The 19131-nt window shown below is 46.0% G+C and overlaps 1 protein-coding gene across 2 annotated transcripts in view; it reads left to right on the top strand.

Annotated features, from left to right (window-relative positions):
- Positions 1–19131, top strand: part of ITGA11 (integrin subunit alpha 11) — a 163232-nt gene that overhangs the window by 73644 nt on the left and 70457 nt on the right. For both annotated transcript variants that reach the window (XM_010598063.3, XM_010598064.2), the window contains exons 3-5: positions 2452–2552; positions 7938–8029; positions 11524–11638. In XM_010598063.3, coding sequence (XP_010596365.2) covers positions 2452–2552; positions 7938–8029; positions 11524–11638 — 308 coding nt within the window. The remainder of the gene's footprint in view (positions 1–2451; positions 2553–7937; positions 8030–11523; positions 11639–19131) is intronic.

Here is a 19131-nt window from a genome sequence, read left to right on the forward strand (position 1 = left end):
TCCTGGGGTGTTTTCTTGAAGACCCCCGGAGACAGCTTTTCTAGAAAACAGCCACTATTGCTCTGATCTAGAATGTATTGTGATTCTCCCAGAGGCAGCCTTCGAGGTGTTCCTTGAAGGCAGTCTTTCCAGAAAGTACCCACTGCCCGGCAGTGGGGAGGGCACATCCTTCAGGGAGGCTTGGTCACATATCAGGCTGACCTTGAAAGCCCAGGCAGCTAGAAGAGCAGGCTTGGAGCCCAGGCCTCGCTGATCGACTTCTCTTTTCTTCTTAGCTGGAAAGAACAGAGGGGCCGTGGCCACACAATCACTCGAAGAACTAAGTAGCCAAAAATCACCGTCGTCTAGACAAACAGATTTTATGGGTCCAATTAATTCCTGTCAGTCAAAAATAGGTACCCTTAATAAGGGGATATATTTAGAATCTATCATTATCTGGCTCCTCAGGGGAGAAACCTCAGCTCTTATTTCATAGACTCTTAATTTCAAACAGAGCTCTATTCACCAGCACTTCAGACCTAGCTTTCCCTTCTCTGACAGCACTGAGAAGGGGCAGGGGGATTATTTGACCACAAGAAGCTACTTAAGTCTTGTGTAGCCTGAACCTCCAGTGCTGTCTCCTCTCAATCATCCTAAGTCGGAAAATAAATGGTTGCCATGTTTCCAAGGAGTTGGAAGCTGCTGGAAGATCAGGATTCAAAGGGCTCCAGGAAGGTCTCCTGGCTCCCAAATGTTTCCCCTGTCCCTGTGCCCCAAATTCCACCACATCTATTCTTTATCCCTCAGAATCTGGAAGACTTTCAGAGCCGTTGTAAATGCAGCTGTCCCAGGAAGGGTTATTATCCTTGAGTCACTATTAGCTTTCAGGCCTGAATAGAGGAGGTGGTTGCTGGCTAAGAGCTGGACAGGCACTCAAAACCTAGAAGGCTCTAGACATGCTGGAGACACAAAGCACTGACCGAGTGGGCAGGCGGACACTGAAGGGATAGAGATTAGCTTCAAGTCAGCACTGGGGTTCCTTTGCCCCCTCAGGCTCACTCTGGGCCACCCTGTTAATGCTGCCCTATGGATGGGCAGGAGATGAGGCATAGAGTACGGCATTGGGGGAGCTCCCAGTCCCAGGTGAGATTCTTCACGCTTTCAGAAGGAGGTGAGTCTGCAACCTATGTGTCTAAAAAAAAAAAAAAAAAAATGTGTCTAGGGTCATGGAATTTTCATCCAGGGAACTGCTGGGGCTTAGCCAGATCAGGAAATAATGGCTGTTCAGTTTTTCCTAAAAACACATGTGCACGCAAAGCAAGGTGTGTTAGTTTCCTAGGGCTTCAGTGACAAGCTACCACAGCCTGGATGGCTGACAACAACAGAAATTTATTCTCTCACGATTCTGAAGTCCAAAATCAAGATGTCAGTAGGGCCACATTCCTTCTGAAGACTAGGGAAGGATTCTTAGATCCACTTGCCTCCTCCAGCTTTAGGTGACTCCAGGGGTTCCTTGGCTTATGGCTGCATACTGCCAACCTTTGCCTCTGTCTTCACAGGGCCTTCTCCTCTTCTCTCTGTCTCCTCTTCTCTGTGTGCCTCTTATAAGGACATTTGTCATTGGATGTAGGGCCCACCTGCATAAGCCAGGAGGATTCCCTCATCTCAAGATCCATAACTAAGTATATCTGCAAAGACTTTTTTTCCAAATAAGGTCACTCTCACAGGTCGCAGGGATTAGCATGTGGATATATGTTTTGGGGGTCCACCAATCAACCCATTACACAAGGCATGGGTACTATATAGATGTCCTGGCTGGGTGGCTGCCCCTGGCCACTCTTAAACCCCACTGGCTGCCTTGCCCACCGTGAGCAAAGACTTAGTAGCTCAGGAGGCAGCCATGATCATTGAGGAGTATGCTCTGCTCCTAGAGAATGGCAAGGACAGGGTCACCAACTGAGAGGCTGTCATGTAACTCAAGGTATGGTGAGGAATAGATGAGGTATGAGACTCCTGCTGGGTGTGACAGATGGCCAAGACTATACACCTCCAAAACCATCCCTTCTCTGCCTGAATGACCACCATTACCACCCTCCACCATTTATTCTTTTGACAAACTCATGCTCATCCATCAAGACCGAGCTCAAGCATCACCTCCTCCATGCTGACTGCCTTGACTATCCCAAATTGAGGTCTTCCCTCTTGTCTCCCAGGGACTGCTGACATCCCATTTGTTGAGGGGCCCATGTGGCCTTCACCTCTATATCTCCAGACCCTGCAAAGGTGACCCTGAAAGCCCAGCATCCCTCCCCAGGGAGACAAAGGTCCAAGCCCAAAGGTGTGGCCACCCTTCCAGGATTCCCTCCGGCCTTCCCCACCCAAACTTCCCCTCAACACTGCTGTCAGGTTTTACCCTTTGATAGGGAGGAGTACCTCCCTTAGCATCTTCACTTGTCTTCTCTTTCTCCCCAGGCTGGTTGTGGGCGCCCCGTTGGAAACAAACGGCCACCAGAAGACAGGAGATGTGTACAAGTGTCCGGTGATCCACGGGAACTGCACCAAGCTCAACCTGGGTAACTCAGGCAGGGCTGCTGGCCCCTTCACAACTAGGCAAGCCTTGTCTAGGGCAGTGCAGGCTCTAAAACACCTCCATGTCGATGGTCACGTTTGCTCCTCACAGCTGCCCCTTGAGATGACCCAGAGGGTATTGCTGCTCCCATTTTACAGATGAGAAAGCCAGGGCCAGAGAGAGGAAGCAGCTTTCCCACAGTCATAGCTTGTCAGGGGCCTGGTCAGGATTTGAACCCAGGGCCTCCAGAGCTCCAGGCCATCACTGTTCCTAGCTCATCCACTGCCCTTCAACTCAGGGCTTTCTCTCCCAGCAGGAGCAAACCATCCCCTGTCTTCTGCTGATTTTGAAAAAATAACAACAATAGCTAACGTTCTTATATCTTACATAATGTTCTCCGTGTGCCAAGCATTGTTTTACACGCTTTTAGATATTTTGACTCATACACTCCCCACAACAACCCTATGAGATTTAACCACTTAACAGATGAGGAAATGAAGGTATATGGGGAGAGGTGATCTGCTCAGGGTCAGCCAGCTAATAAGAAGCCAGGCTGATTCCAGTCCGGGCAGCCTGTCCACACTGTTAACCACTGCACGACACTGCCTTCTGAAATGAAGGGTTTTTTTCTCATTGGAGAGCTTTCAGGAGTATTCTGGAACAGGAAGTAGGGGAGATGCTGTGAGCAGCCTCAAGGTCTTCCAAGCCCCTGTAAAATCAACTTGTGTGCGTGTGCCTGTGTGTGTATGTGTGCGTGTGTGTGTGCATGTGTCCCCTAAAGCACTCACAATGGCCCACTCAACCACTTCCACTATGTCATAAAGGTCAGACAGTAGCTGGGCCACCTTCTCCTCTCAGAAGTGAGCAAAAGTCCCACCAGCGCTGAGAAGCTATGACTCCTGGCCTTGTCCTGGAGGACTGGTCTTTCCCAGGGCCAGGATCTCAGCCTCCTCATCTTAGAAAGGGAAGCGCAACCCTGGTGCAGCTGGGCGGGCAGGGCTTCCTCGGGAGATCGGGGAGGGACGAGGGCAGCAGGGACTCCGTGGGGGGAGATGGCAGAGCTTCAAGAGATAAGCAGATGGATGAAAAGGCCCGCATCAAAGAGAAAGTCCGAAGAGCTCAGATCCCCAGGGCAGCCAGCTGTACCATCACATGGTGCTGGACACTCCCGCTGTCCACATCTGCGTCAGCACCATGGCTGGGAAGTTCAAACCAGCGCAGCAGGCCTCAAACTTCAGTGAGGAAAGAGTCTAAGGGAGGCGGGGAGCCCGGAGCGGTGGCTCATGGTTCCCGGTCATCACCCCTGTGACAACAGGCTTCCAAAAGGGCCACTCTGCATTCTTCTTCCAGCTGTACATCCATGAGGAAGGAATTCATGTCCTTTCTCTGAGCCTCGGTCTGCTTGTGTATAAAGTGAGAAGGTGGACTCAGTGACCCCTAGCATCCATTTCAGGTCTAATCTGTCCACCAACCTTTAATGAGCACCTATCGTGTACCAGGAGCTCTGGTGGCACAGTGGTTAAGAGCTACAGCTGCTAACCAAAAGGTCGGCAATTCAAATCCACCAGCCACTCATTGGAAACCCTATGGAGCCTTTCTACTCTGTCCTATAGGGTCGCTATGAGTCGGAATCAACTCGGCAGCAACAGGTTTGGGGCTATTATATACCAATGGATCACAAAGGTCTGATCTCATTGTGCACGGGCTCTCCATGAGTCAGGGGCCAACTCAATGGCATTTAACAACAGTTCATGTGCCAAGCACAGTGCTAGTTGCTGGGGATACAGCTGGGAAAAAGAACCCGAGCATTCTGCTGGGAAGAAACAATAAGTGAGCAGGCAGACTAGAAAGCAGGATGATTTCAGGTAGGGCTCAATGCTGCGCAATAAACCAGAGCACCATGACAAGAGAGAGCAAGTGTGGAGGAGGTGGAGAGAGGGTCTGCCTTAGCAAGGTGGTCAGCGAAGGCCGTGCTGAGCAGACCACATTTGAGCAAAGGCCTGATGGTGAAAAGGAATCAGGTAGGAGTGGAGTATTTCAGGCAGAGGGGAAGCAAGTACAAAGGCCCTGAGGTGGGAATGAGCTTGCTCTGTTGGAGGACAGAAAGAAGGGCACTGCGGCTGGAGCAAAGGGAGCGGCTGGAGAGGTAGGCACTGTGCTCAGTTCCCCAGCCACAGAGAGAAGCTCCTGGTCCGGGCAGGGGTATGGATACCTCAACCGATTACTTAGTTTTCTGTATTGCTGTGGCTTCCAACGTGAACCTCATTTCTTTCAGAAGGGAGGAGGAGCCCAGTGGCACAATGATTAAGTTCTCAGCTACTAACAGAAAGGTTGGCGATTCTAACCTGCCAGCCACTCGTGGGAGAAAAGATCTGGCAATCTGCTCCCATAAAGATTAAAAAATCGAAAACCAAACCCTTTGCTGTTGAGTCAATTCTGACTCATAGTGACCCTCTAGGACAGAGCAGAACTGCCCCATAGGGTTTCCGAGGCTGTAATCTTTCCCGGAGCAGACTGCCACATCTTTCTCCCTCAGAGCAGCTGGTGGCATCCAACTGCCAACCTTTCAATTACCAGCTGAGCTCTTAACCACTGTGCCACTAGGGCTCCTGCGTAAAGATTACAGCCTGGAAAACCCTATGGGGCAGTTCTACTCTCTCCTGTAGGGTCACTAAGAGTGGAAATCGACTCAACAGCACACAACAACAACTGCTGCTGTGGTTTCCAATGTGACGCCATTTCCCTTGGAAGAGGGAGGAGCCCCAGATGTCAGAGACATGAAGCTGGAAGACACTGGAAAGCGTTCCTGAGCTGGGGTATGTGCTCAGGAGGCAGTGGAGGGCAAAGTGAGCCAGGACAGACGGCTGGAGACCATCTGTCAGTTTATCCCCAGGGTGGAAAAGGCAGGCTGGGAAATCTGAGCCTTGGGTTTTCCTACAGCCTTTCCAGGCTCTGAGCCTCACCACACCGGGAACATTCTTTCCCCTGCTCTCTCGGGGGAAACTGAAGTGAGTGTCCATCATTCACACCTCAGTATGAAAGAGTCCACACTGGCGGTTTTCTTCCCAACACCTAGATGAAGTCATGGTTTTAATGAGGGGCAGGAGCTCAGAGGAGGTGATGTGATTCTGGAAGGCAGGCCCTGTGTTAGGGGCTTGTACCCCAGGGCCCTCACACAGATCCACCGAGGAAGGCATTAGTCTCTCCTGTTCACAGAGGGCAGACTGAACTGAGGGAAGTTAGTGACTACCCCAAATCCACAAAGCCAGTGTGTCACGGAAGCAGAACTTGAACCTGAGTCTTTCTTCTCCAAACCCATGGTCTTTTCCATCTCACTCCTCTCTCTTTGCCAGCGCAGTTTCACTAAGAACTTCAGTCCCTGAGGAGAGGGGGGAAGGAGCAAGGGCAGGGTGGCATGAGGATGTGCTCCTTGAACAAATGGAGGGCAGATCCTCCAAGCCAAACTTCTCACTACCATCCACTGCGGCCACAGCCCTGCTATCAGATGGGAAAATCTCAAGATTTTATGTCAGGTGGCCTGGGTTCAAGCCCACACTCCGGTATTTACTAGCGATTGACCTGATAGAAGTTGCAACCCTCTTTGCACCTCGATCTTCTCATCTGTAAAATGGAAATAGTAACCTAGGCCTCCCAAGATTCGGGGGAGGGGAGTATGGGAGGCCACATGTGGACAGGACTTTGTAATGAGAAAGCACCACAGAAACACTAGGGCTGTTACTAATATTTTCTTTCTGGCTTATGTTTGGACAGACAAAATACAGTAAAATAATCCCAGTCAACCTTAGCACAGCCAAGAGGGGCTGGATTTCAAAAGGAGCTTTACTAAAAACTGACAGAAACTAAAGGGGAAAAAAATAACAAATACAGCTTCTGCCACCCCACAAAACAGTCACGAGTCTGAAATTCTGGCCTCAGCCTGAACCAGGGCTAATGCCTGGCCCTGGTGACCTGTGCCCCCTGGAAGCCAGGCCAACTCTTCATTGCTTCTCATCACAGACAAAAGGCAACTGCAAACTGTTTTTGGCTGAGGCCTCTTAAGCCCCTTAGAAATTACCATCTGCCCTCCCTGATTCCCCAAGCAGGGTTCACAGGAGATCTCTTTTCACAGCAGGGCGGGAATGACACATTCTAGGCTTTGATGCCACAGTTAAACTCCCAGCAGCTAACAAAAAGGTTGGTGGTTCCAACCCACCAGCCGCTCCGAGGGGGAAAAGGCCTTACAGTCTCTTCCCATAAAGATTACAGCCTAGGAAACCTTATGGGGCAGTTCTACTCGGTCATATGGTGCCACTATGAGTTGGAATCGATCCGATGACACCTAACAACAACAAAAACCCATAGCTGTCAATTCAATTCCGACTCATAGCCACCCTACACGACAGAGTAGAACTGCCCCATAGAGCTTCTAAGGCTGTAAGTCTTTAAGGGAGAAGGCTGCAATATCTTTCTTGCGTGGAGCAGCCGATGGGTTCAAACTGCCAACCTTTCAGTTAGGAGCCAAGCACTTAACCACTGTGGGTTCCTAATAACAACAGGCTTAATGCAATGCCCAACTCTCTTCTCCCCAGTGTTCCCCCTCCCTCCTCCCATGCACACCTTTACACACAGCACGCTAACACATGTACACATACATACGTACACACCAACGGACTTCCTTCCCTTCAATGGCCTGGCAGAATGACCCAGTAAAACCTTAACCAATGTAATTTTTTTTTATACTTCTAATCTGTCACAGGGCCAACCCTCTCCCTACAACCAGTTGGCTGGTGACCCTGCTCTAAATATCTCTCTTGGCAGCCAACTACAGAATTTGACATTCTTGGGCAAGGCTCTTGTTAAATTGGCTGTTCACTACCTACAAGAGAGAATTCATTATCATATGTCCGTTTATCAGAAAAAAAAAAGGAGCAGAAAATTGGGTCCTGAGAGGGTAGGACACAGGACTGGTAAGTTTTGATGGAAGCTTGGCTTGAAGAAAATGTGCAGAGGAAGCCAGTTTAAGTGGATTGCCTTGGTGTATTTGGAGTTGGGGTACAAGGTGGTGTTGGGAGTCAATCAGATGGCTAGAGAAGAAAAGACTCTAAACCAGGAGATAGAAGGTTCTGCCAAGCACTTACTATGTGACCTTGGGCAGGTTGCTTGTCCTCTCTGAGCCTCAGTTTCCTCATCTCATAGGGAGCTGTGAGGCCATGCCTGGGCAAAGCCTTAATACACTATGAAAGGCTTCACAGGTGTGCAGCTAAAGGAGGGAGGATTCTGCCTGGCAGCGATCCTGCCATGGGCACCTCCGGGGGCAAGTAGCAGCAGCAGGCTCTGCGTGGAGGATACACAGGCAAGGGTACAGACTGAGATTCTCCTCCCACTCCAGGAAGGGTCACCCTGTCCAACGTGTCCGAGCGGAAGGACAACATGCGCCTCGGCCTGAGCCTCGCCACCAACCCCAAGGACAACAGCTTCCTGGTAAGAACCATCTGCCCCACCTCTCTCTCTGATCCCCAGCCCTTCATGTCCCCACAGACCCGCTGCCTGGGCTCTCTTTACACACACTCCCATGCATCTCCCCCCCATACTCACACCACTCTCACACACTTGATCCCCAAGGCTGCCTGTCCTCACCCCTCCAGCAAGCAGCTTCTCCACTAGCTTCCTCTTGTGCCATTCTGTGCGGGACAGTCCAAGCAGGACCAAGGATTGAGCCCCTTTGTGGGAACATCCTCGGGGTGGGGGTGGGCCAGACCTGAGAAGTAACAAGGGTAGTTAAAGGTATCAACAGCCTGATTGGTGGGTCAATGGTAGATTCTCACCTTACCTAAGGGAGACCCAAGTTCAATTCCCAGTAATGCACGTCGTGCACAGCTACCACCCATCTGTCAGTGGAGGCTATGATGTTACTATGATGTTGAACGGGTTTCAGCAGGGCTTCCAGACTAAGACGGACTAGAATGAAAGGCCTGGAGATCTACTTCTGAAAATCAGCCAGTGAAAACAGTATGGATCACAACAAGTCAAATCCGAAACCGACCATGGGATGCTACATGATGGGGCAGCGTTCTGTTCCATTGTGCATGGGGTCGTCGTGAGTTAGGGGCCAACCTGAGGGCAGCTAACAACAACAGTCCAATGGGGGAGCTTTCCTTCCCTTAGGGAGCTCATTTTCTGAGGCAGAGGCTGAGTCTCTGCTCCAGGTTTGATAAAAGAAACAACACAGCACACTCCCGAGGGAGACTTTGAAGGAAAGCCATAAAGGAGTGGCTGCAGGAGGGAAGGGATGCAGACTGGCAGAGGGTTAGACCCATCTAGAGGTCGAACTGGGGTTACCCGGGAAGCATTCTGTTTTGTTTTTAGAGACAGGTCTTAGCAAGGAGGAAAGAGAGGGGTATTTGGGCTGGGATAATAGAGGCATTCATTCATTCAGTCAATAATTTTTTGAGCACCTACTATGTACTAATGAGCCCTGGTGATGCAGTGGTTAAACGCTCTCCTGCTAATTGAAAGGTTGTTGTTTTGAACCTACCAGCTGCTCTGTGGGAGAAGGATGTGGCAGTCTGCTTTGGTAAAGATCACAGCCTTGGAAACCCTATGGGACAGTTCTACTCTGTCCCATAGGGTCGCTATGAGCTGGAATCAACTCGACTGCAACGGGTTTGGCTTTTGGTTTGCTAGGTACTAAGCCCAATGCCAGGCAACAGAGACTCCGAGATGATTATCTCCTGCCCACCTGGAGCTTATTTTCTGTTTGGGGGACAGACAGTAAGCAAATGATAATGTGATGTTGGGAACAGAAGGGACCGCGGGGACTGGAGGCCTTTGTACTCTGCCCAGGAGGGGATATCCGGGTGTTTCACATAGTAGGATAGTGCGGCTGCCGTGATTGGTTGGCACTGCCTGCTCCTTCCATCAAGTCTGAGGGAACTTCTATGAGTGTGAGCAATTGTCGGGATTCAAAACAGGACCCTTCTGGGACCAAAAGTTCTTAGAAACAGCTGAGAGAGGATTTCAGAAGAATCACTCCCAGAAATCTCTGCACAAAGCAGAACTCCCACTTTAGGATGGGAGAGCTTGTGTCATCACTCTTTGTTCTTGTCCATCGGTCCATTTTTTTGACTGTGGTGACATGAGCCATCAGGGGCATGGAGCATCAGACACCAGGGTAATGAGATGACTGGGTGCACTGGGACTTGAGGAGAACATAGTGGCCTTGCCAGGAGGCTCAGAAAGTCCTGAGGTCCCTCGATGACAGTCAGCCCACAGCCCTTGGCTATCCCAACCAAGAGAAAGAAGGATTCCTGGCCCTGTCCACATGCATTTCCTTCAGGGTCTCCCTTTCCCTCTGAGGCTTGTTGTCACCATCGTACTAACCTGATTTCACCTTCACAAGGTGAAATGAAGGGCTGAGAGGGGTAATGCGATATGCCCTCTGGGGTCTCTGTGGGTAGGTTAAGTCTCTGGTTTATAAACAACAACTTCTGTTCACTCACTCATTCACCCATTCATCCATTCTCTCATCTGTTCAATCCCCACCAGTCATTCATCCACCCATCCATCCACCTGTCCATCATTTATCCTCCCATCTCTCTGTACATTGATCTACCCATTCATCCTCCCATCTAGTCATCCATCCTTCTATCCATCCTTCCATCCATCTTGTATCCTCCCATCTCTCTGTGCATTGATCCACTCACTCATCCTCCCATCCAGTCATTCATCCTTCCATTCAACCACCCATCCATCATCTATCCTACTATCTCTCTATACATTGAGCTACTCACTCATCCTCTCATCCAGTCATCCATTTTTCTATCCTTCCTTCCAGTCATCATGTATTCTTCCATCTCTCTGTACATCGATCCACCCACTAATCCTCCCATCTAATCATCCATCTTTCTACCCATCCTTCCACCCTTCATATATCGTCCCATCTCTCTGTAAATTGATACAGCCACTCAACCTCCCAGTCAATCATTCATCCATCTTTCCATCCATCCATCCTCCCATTCTTTATTCTCCCTTTACTTCCAAAAAATAATTTACAGCACCTTTAAGAAAGAAGGGAAACCCTGGTGGCATAGTGGTTAAGTGCTACAGCTGCTAACCAAAGGGACGACAGTTCGACTCCGCCAGGCGCTCCTTGGAAACTCTATGGGGCAGTTCTACTCTGTCCTATAGGGTCACTATGAGTCAGAATCAACTCGACGGCACTGGATTTGTTTTTTGCTTTTTTTTTTTTTTTGGTTTAACAAAGAATACAGGTAAAACAAAGTCATTAAGATCGGGGTGAAAAGAAGAAAGCTAACTAAAGAAGGGGTTTGGGAGAGGAATAATTTTTCCCAAACCAAAAGAAGTTACAACACAAAATTTAGTCCTGGGTTTCAGGCAGGACAAAAATGGAAGCATGGAACTGAGCATTTGTTTTAGATTCTGAGAGGACTGTATCACCCAATCGTTAAGTGAGGAATTGAGGTCAATGTTTTTGATAGCAAATTTACAAAAAGAGCAGTGACATTCTATTTTCTTTCCCTGGCAAGAGCCATGGGCATATTGTTGGGACATAGTCCTGGATGTTTGTCCAGTAAGGATCTTAGGTGGCCTCTTCAGACAGAGGAACTATTCTAGTGATCTTGAAAGTCCAATCCATGGATGAAAAAGCTTCCCAAGATCCTGAGTAGTGGATGGGGTGGAGGAAAGGAGCAGATAGGGTGGAGAAGAGTCACAACCCCAAACGATGTGGTGGAGAATGAGGCCCTTGAAAAAAAAGAAGGTGGACTCCCAGATTACTTTTTCTCCATTCCACCTCAAAGGGAACTGATGCACATTCCAACAGGGGAGAGTTCAGTTAGACTCAAAGAAGAGCCTCTAAACCCTGGGGCTGCCAAAACTCAGACAGCGGACATCTGTCTTGCGCCATAGGCCTTCCTGAGGCTCCTGCTGACTGGGGCCTGTGCTGTGCTTCACAGGCCTGCAGTCCCCTCTGGTCCCACGAGTGTGGAAGCTCCTACTATACCACGGGAATGTGTTCGTGGGTCAACTCCAACTTCAGGTTCTCCAAGACCGTGGCCCCAGCCCTCCAAAGTAAGTGGCTTCAAATCTGCAGACTTGGGCTGAGCAACTGATAGTTGGGGAAGCTTGGGGGTTTCATCACCACTGTCCTGGGTCCACAAGACAGCTCGGTCACTTGGACCCTAACCACGCCCCTTCCAGCTGCCTGGGTAACCTGGGACAAGTCACTTCACTTCTCCAGGCTTTTATGGGGTCATCATCCTGGCCCTCCCTCCCCTACAGAGTGATAAAAAAAATAGTGAGGGTCTAATGAGCAAAAGGTTATGAAGACTATCCTGGTAGCAAGGGAGGCTCCCTGCAAGTCCACTCTAAGCATGGAAGAGATTGTCAGGCCACCACGTACAACTGGCAGGCTGTGCACTGCAAAATTCTGGAGGCACCATTCACTTAGACTACAGTATGAATGACACCCACTGATGTTGTGCAGCGCAGTAGCCCTGTAGGTGGAGGGCCAAGGAGAATAGAAATCTCCCTAGTAACAGTCATCTCCAATCAGTGCTCCTGAGCAGCTGAAGGCTCTGTCCTGCTTGCCCAACACAAAACTTTCTGCTCCGAAAGAGTCCACAAGAAAACTTCTAGAGCTAATAGAAGAATTGAGCAAAGTTGCAGGGTACAAGAAACAAAAACTAGTTGGGTTTCTATACACCAGCAATGAGAAATCTGAAAGGGAAATTAGGAAAACAACTCCATTTACAATAGCATATAAAACAATAAAATATCTAGGAATAAATCTAACCAGTGACATGAAGGACTTATACATGAAAACTATAAAACACTGCTGAAAGAGATTAAAAAAGAAGACTTAAATAAATGGAAAGATGTTCCATGTTCATGAATTGGGAGATTTAATATTGTTAAGATGTCATTACTACCCAAAGCTATCTATAGAGTCAATGCAATCTCAACCAAAATTTCAACAGCCTTCTTTACAGAAATAGAAAAACAAATCTTCAACTTTATACGGAATGGCAGGAGGCCCCAAATAGCTAAAATAATGTTGAAAGAGAAGAAACAAAGTAGAAGGACTCACACTTCCCGATTTTACACCATACCGCACAGGTACTGTAATCAAAACAGCCTGGTGTTGGTATAACAATACGCTTGTAGACCAATGGAATAGAATTGAGAGTCCAGAAATAAACCCACACATCTATGGTCAACTAATTTTTGACAAGTGTGCTAAGTCCATTCGCTGGGGCAAGAAGAGTTTCTTCAATAAATGGTGCTGGGAAAATTAGAAAATAGGATCCATGCCTCACATTATCTTTAAAAAAAAAAAAATGGATTAAGGACCTAAATGTGCAAACTAAAACCATAAAGTTCTTAGAAGAACAAGCAGGGACAACACTGTCAGGCCTAGCTTTCAACAATGGATTACCTAATATAATTACAAAAGAACAAACAGCAAAAGATAAAATAAATAAATGGGACCCCATAAAAATTTAAAACTTTTGTTCATCGAAAGACTTTACCAAAAAAGTGAAAAGACAAAATGCTGACTGAGAAAATATCTTTGGAAATCATATATATGACAAGAGTCTAATAACCAAAATATATATAAAACTTTGATAACTTAACCACAAAAAGACAACCCAATCAAAAAGTGGGCAAAGGACTTGAATAGAAATTTCACCAAAGAAGACATTCAAATGGCCACCAAACACATGAAAAGGTGCTCAGCATCATTAGCCATTAAAAATCAAAATCAAAACCACAATGAGATACCATTTCACTCGCACTAGGATGGCTAAGGAAACCCTGGTGGCATAGTGGTTAAGAGCTACGGCTGCTAACCAAAGGTTGGCAGCTCAAATCTACCAGGTGCTCCCTGGAAACCGTATGGGGAAGTTCTACTCTGTCCTATGAGTCGGAATCAACTCGACGGCAACCAGTTTGGTTTTTGGTTTGGTTTAGGATGGCTAAGAATTGGTGAGGATGTGGGGAAATTGGAACCCTTATCCATTGCTAGTGGGAATGCAAAATGGTACAGCTATTATGGAAAACAGTATGGTGGTTCCTCAAAAACCTAAAAATGGAATTACCATATGACCCAGCAATTCCGCCTCTAGGTATATACTCAAAAGACTTGAAAGCAGAGATTCAAAAAGAGACTTGTACAATAATGTTTATTCCAGCAGTATTCACAATAGCCAAAAGGTGGAAACAACCCAAATGCCCACCAATGGATGAATGGATAAACAAAACATGGTAGATGTGTACAATGAAATACTACTCAACCAGTAGGAGAAATGAAGTCTTGATACATGCTACGGTATGGATGGAACTTGAAGACATTATGCTGAACAAAACAAGCCAGTCACAAAAAGACAAATATTGTATGACCTCATTTATATAAAAAGACAAGAAAAGGCAAATGTACAGAGACCAAAGTTTATTAGTGGTTACCAGGAATTGTGGTGTTGGCGAAGAACATTGAATATACCACGGACTGCCAAAAGAACAAACAAATCTTTCTTGGAAGAAGTACAACCAGAATGCTCCTTAGAAGCAAGGATGGCAGGACTACGTCTTACATACTTTGGAAGTGTTGTTAGGAGAGATCAGTCTCTGGAGAAGGACATCATGCTTGGTCAAATACAGAGTCAACGAAAAAGAAGAAGACCCTCAATGAGATGGATTGACACAGTGGCTGCAACAATGGGCTCAAGCATAACAACGATTGTGGGCATGGCGCAAGACCAGGGAGTGCTTCATTCTGTTGTACATATGAGTCAGAATGGACTCAATGGCACCCAACAACAACAGGGGCAGAAGGGAGGGGGAGAAGGAAGGTTAATAGTGTTGGAAAAATCACATCGATTAAAGGTAGGGTTACACAAGCAATTATTGTAATTGCTGTCAATAAGTTGTACACTTATAAAAAGTTGACTTGGCAAAAGTTGCGTAATAGATATATTTATGACAAAAAAGAGTAGCTGCTGAAGCTGTTTATGTGCAACCAAACACCTCATGGGATTTGGTTCCTTGATTTGGAAGTGTAGGGTGGTAGTTTCATGGGACGTCAGAATTAATTGGCCTAATAACGTGTTTAGCGCTTCTGTTCTACCTCCTAGTTCGTTGCGTAGTGCCTAGGGTCTTAAAAGCTTACAAGCAGCCATCCAAAACACAACAACTGGTCTCTATTTACCCAGAGCAACAGAGGAAGGAGAGTTAGGAATAGGAGGAGGATATTGGATGTGTGGCTAATTACCCTCATGAACAACTGTCTCCTTTCTAATGAGACCAGAAGAACTGGATGTGCCCAGCTACCATTACTGATCATTTTGATCAGAGGCTTTATGGAAGAATCCTGATCAGAGGGGAAAATGCAGAACAGAATTTCAAATTCTCACGGACTCTAGACTTTCTGGAGCCATGTAGGGTGGACAAACCCCTGAAATTATTACCCTGAGATAATCTTTAAACCTTAAACCAAAAATATCCCCTGAAGTTTTCTCCAAACCAAACAATAGTTTAGCCTACCTAGTAAAAAAAAAAAAGGTCTGCCTTGAGTGTTAAGCACTATCTATATGGGATCAAGGAAACCCTGGTGGTGTAGTGGTTAAGAGCTACAGCTACTAACCAAAAGGTCAGCAGTTCAAATCCACCAGGTGCTCCTTGGAAATCCTATGGGACAGTAATACTCTGTCCTTTACGGTCACTATGAGTCAGAATCTACTCAGTGGCAATGGGTTTGGTTTGGTTTTATATGGGATCAAATTGACAATTGACATAACTTGAAAGAGTAGATAGGAACCCTAGGGGGCAGTGAGTTTATATTAATAAGGGAGGAACAACTCAGAAAGGAGGGTGAGAACGGTTGTACGACTCGAAGAATGTAATCAATGTCGCTGAATTGTACATGTAGAATTGGTGTATGTTTTGCTATGTTTATTCTCAACAACAACAAAATGAATAAAATTTAGAAGAAGAGAAAAAAACTGCTCACTCCCCTCCCACCAAGCATAGATAGGAAACTGGGGAAGAAAACCTGGGGAAATAACGCTCAGACCTTGCCTTCCACCATCCCAGACTGCTTGGCTCCAGGCCTCACTGTTCCCTCTCAGTTAAACATCTTCACCCAAGCAGCTGCTGCCTATTTTATGGAGGGTCAGGGGATTAGCACCTTGGCCTCGCCAAACAACGGGGCCCAGTCAGAGATGGAAAGATAATGCTAGGAAGCGAAAGCGAGGAAGCATCAGCCCAGCACAGGCTGGTAAACAGTCCTCTTAGGAGCCCTGCTGGTGCAATGGTTAAGCAATTTGAATCCACTCAGCAGCTCTGAGGGAGAAAAGACCTGGCAATCTGCTCCTATAAAGATTACAGCCTAAGAAACCCAGCGGAGCAGTTCTACTCTGTCATATAGGGTCACTATGAGTCAGAATCGACTCAACAGCACCCATTGAAAACCGTGTATGGAACACAGTTCTATTTTGACACATATGGGTCCCTAGGAGCCGGAATCAACTTGACAGCAACTTGTTTGGAATAAGCCCAAGAGTGTACGCATGAGTGTGTGTTTTAAGCTCCCCACAGGAGTCTAGAGTTCAACCATCTTTAGGAACCACAGACCTCAAGCAAGTTTCTTCTCAAGAAAAATTTTAAATTCTGTGAAGAAAACCAGCAATAATAAGTGCATTATAATAATTAAACTGTCTTAAAAGATAAAAGCAGCCCAGTTCCTACCACTAGATTCTAAACGCCTCCAAAGCACGGTGTTTCCATCTTGTTCACCCCAGGGCTGCCAGAATCACATAGAACTCTAGCACACAGCAGGTGCTCCATCCACATATGTTGAGCTAAACCAAACTGAAAAAGGGCGAATCCCACAGGCTCTTTCAGTCCAGAAGCGTCAGGTCATCAGATCCTGTGCATAGCATGCAGGGGAACAAGAATGTCTACAACGTTTCCCAAAGCAGAAGTGACTTTGACCCTCTGAGTCATCCAAATGCTTCTAAAATGGTCTAGGAAATGCACAGCCTGCAACTGGCCCCTATGCTCAAGGCTGCCGCACAGTCCTCTTTAGTGAGCAATGACTTCAATATACTACACCTTTATGCAGTAGAGACGGCTGGAATAGTTAACACAAAAAAACACTCCCAATGTTGTTATTAAGTCAATTGTATAACAACATGAAAATTTGCTGGTAAAAATTAGCAGATGCCAGGTACAAAGTGTAAGCAACATATCAAAGTACCCCCAACCTTTTACAGCAGGAATAAATTATTTAGATTTTAAGAGGTTTTTTTAGATGTGTTACAGAACCAAAAGGACCCCTGTGGTACAGTGGTTAAATGCTTGGCTGTTAACTGAAAAGTTGGCTTTTCAAACCCAACCAGCCACTCCTTGGGAGAAAAGACCTGGTGATCTGCTCCTGTAAAGATTACAGCCTAGGAAACCCCATGGGGCAGTTCTACTCTGTCTTACAGTCACTATGAGTCAAAGTCAACTCAACAGGAACAGGTGTTTTGTTTTGTTTTGTTTCATTTTTATGGTACCAATGTTTCATTGGACTGGTACTGGCCATTTTGAATTAGACAACCATACGGTCTGCCATGCCAGGAATGACAAATTGAAGAGGGATGATGTCTCATTCATCATCAAAATGAGCATTTCAAGATACATCCTGAAGCACAACACTGTCAGTGATAGGATAATATCCATACACCTACAAGAAAGACCAGTGATACAACTTATTATTCAAATTTGTCCACCAACCACTAATGCCAAAGATGAAGAAATTGAAGATTTTGACCAAATTCTGCAGTCCAAAATTGATCAAACATGTAATCAAGATGCATTGATTGGAATTTGAAAGTTGGAAACAAAGAAGGATCAGTAGTTGGAAAATATGGCCTTGGTGATAGAAACAACGCAAGAGATAGCATGAGAGAATTTTGCAAGACCAATGACTTATTCATTGCAAATACTTTTTTTTTTAACAACATAATGGTGACTATACATGTGGACCTCACTGGATGGAATACACAAGAATCAAATTGATGACATCTGTGGAACGAGACTGTGGATAAGTTCAGTATCATCAGTCAGAACAAGGCCAGAGGCTGACTGAGGAATAGACCACCAACTGCTCATATGCAAATTCAAGTTGAAGCTGAAGAAAACTAAAACAAATCTATGTGAGCCAAAATATGACCCTGAGTATATCCCACCTGAATTTAGAGGCCATCTCAAGAATAGATTTGACACATTGAACACTAATGACTGAAGACCAGAAGAGTTGTTGGATGACATCATACATGAAGAAACCAAAAGGACATTTAAAAGACAGAAAAGAAAGAAAAGACCAAAAAGGATGTCAGAAGAGACTCTGAAACTTACTCTTGAATGTACAGCAGCTAAAGTTAACGGAAGAAATGATGAAGTAAAAGAGCTGACCAGAAGATTTTGAAGAGCAGCTCAACAAGACAAAGTAACATAAAGAAATGTGCAAAGACCTGGAGTTAGAAAACCAAAGGGAAGAGCATGCTCAGCATTTCTCAAGCTGATAAAACTGAAGAAAAAATTCAAGCCTCGAATTGCAATATTGATGGATTCTATAGGCCAAAAATTGAATGACGCAGGAGGCAACAAAAGAAAATGGAAAGAATATACAGAGCCACTCTACCGAAAACAATTGATGTTCAGTCATATCAGGAGGTAATACATGATCAAGAACCAATGATACTGAAGAAAGAAGTCTAAGCTGCACTGAGGACATTGTCAAAAATCAAGGCTCTGGGAGATGATGAAATATCAAATGAAACGTTTCAACAAACAGATGCAACGCTGGAAACACTTACTCGTCCATGCCAAGAAATTTGGAAGACAGCTACCTGGCCAACCAACTTGAAGAGATTCATATTCCTGCCCATTCCAAAGAAAAGTAATTCAACGGAATGCAGAAATTACTGAACAGTATCATTAATATCACATAAAAGTAAAATTATGCTGAAGATAACTCAAAAACGGTTGCAGCAGTACATCAACAGGGAACTGCCAGAAATTCAAGCTGGATTCAGAAGAGGACATGAAACAAGAGCTATCACTACTGATGTCAGATAGATCTTGACTGAAAGCAAAGGATACTAACAAGATGTTTACCTGTGTTTTATGGACTATGATAAGACATTCGACTGTGTGGATCGTAACAAATTATGGATAACATCGCGAAGAATGAGAATTCCAGAACACTTAATTGTGCTCATGAGGAATCTGTACACAGACCAAGAGGCAGCCGTTTGAATGGAACAAGGGGATACTGGGTGGTTTAAAATCAGGAAAGGTGTGTGTCAGGGTTGTATCCTATCACCATACTTACTCAGTCTGTATGCTAAACAAATAATCTGAGAAGCTGTTTATATTAAGAAGAAAACAGCATCAGGATTTGAGGAAGGCTCAGTAAAAACCTGCAATGTGCAGATGACACAACCTTAATTGCTGAAAACAAAGAGGACTTGAAGACACTTAGTGATGAAGATCAAAGACCACAGCCTTCAGTATGG

Source organism: Loxodonta africana, chromosome 13 (assembly GCF_030014295.1).
Source record: "Loxodonta africana isolate mLoxAfr1 chromosome 13, mLoxAfr1.hap2, whole genome shotgun sequence".
Lineage (NCBI taxonomy): Eukaryota > Metazoa > Chordata > Mammalia > Proboscidea > Elephantidae > Loxodonta > Loxodonta africana.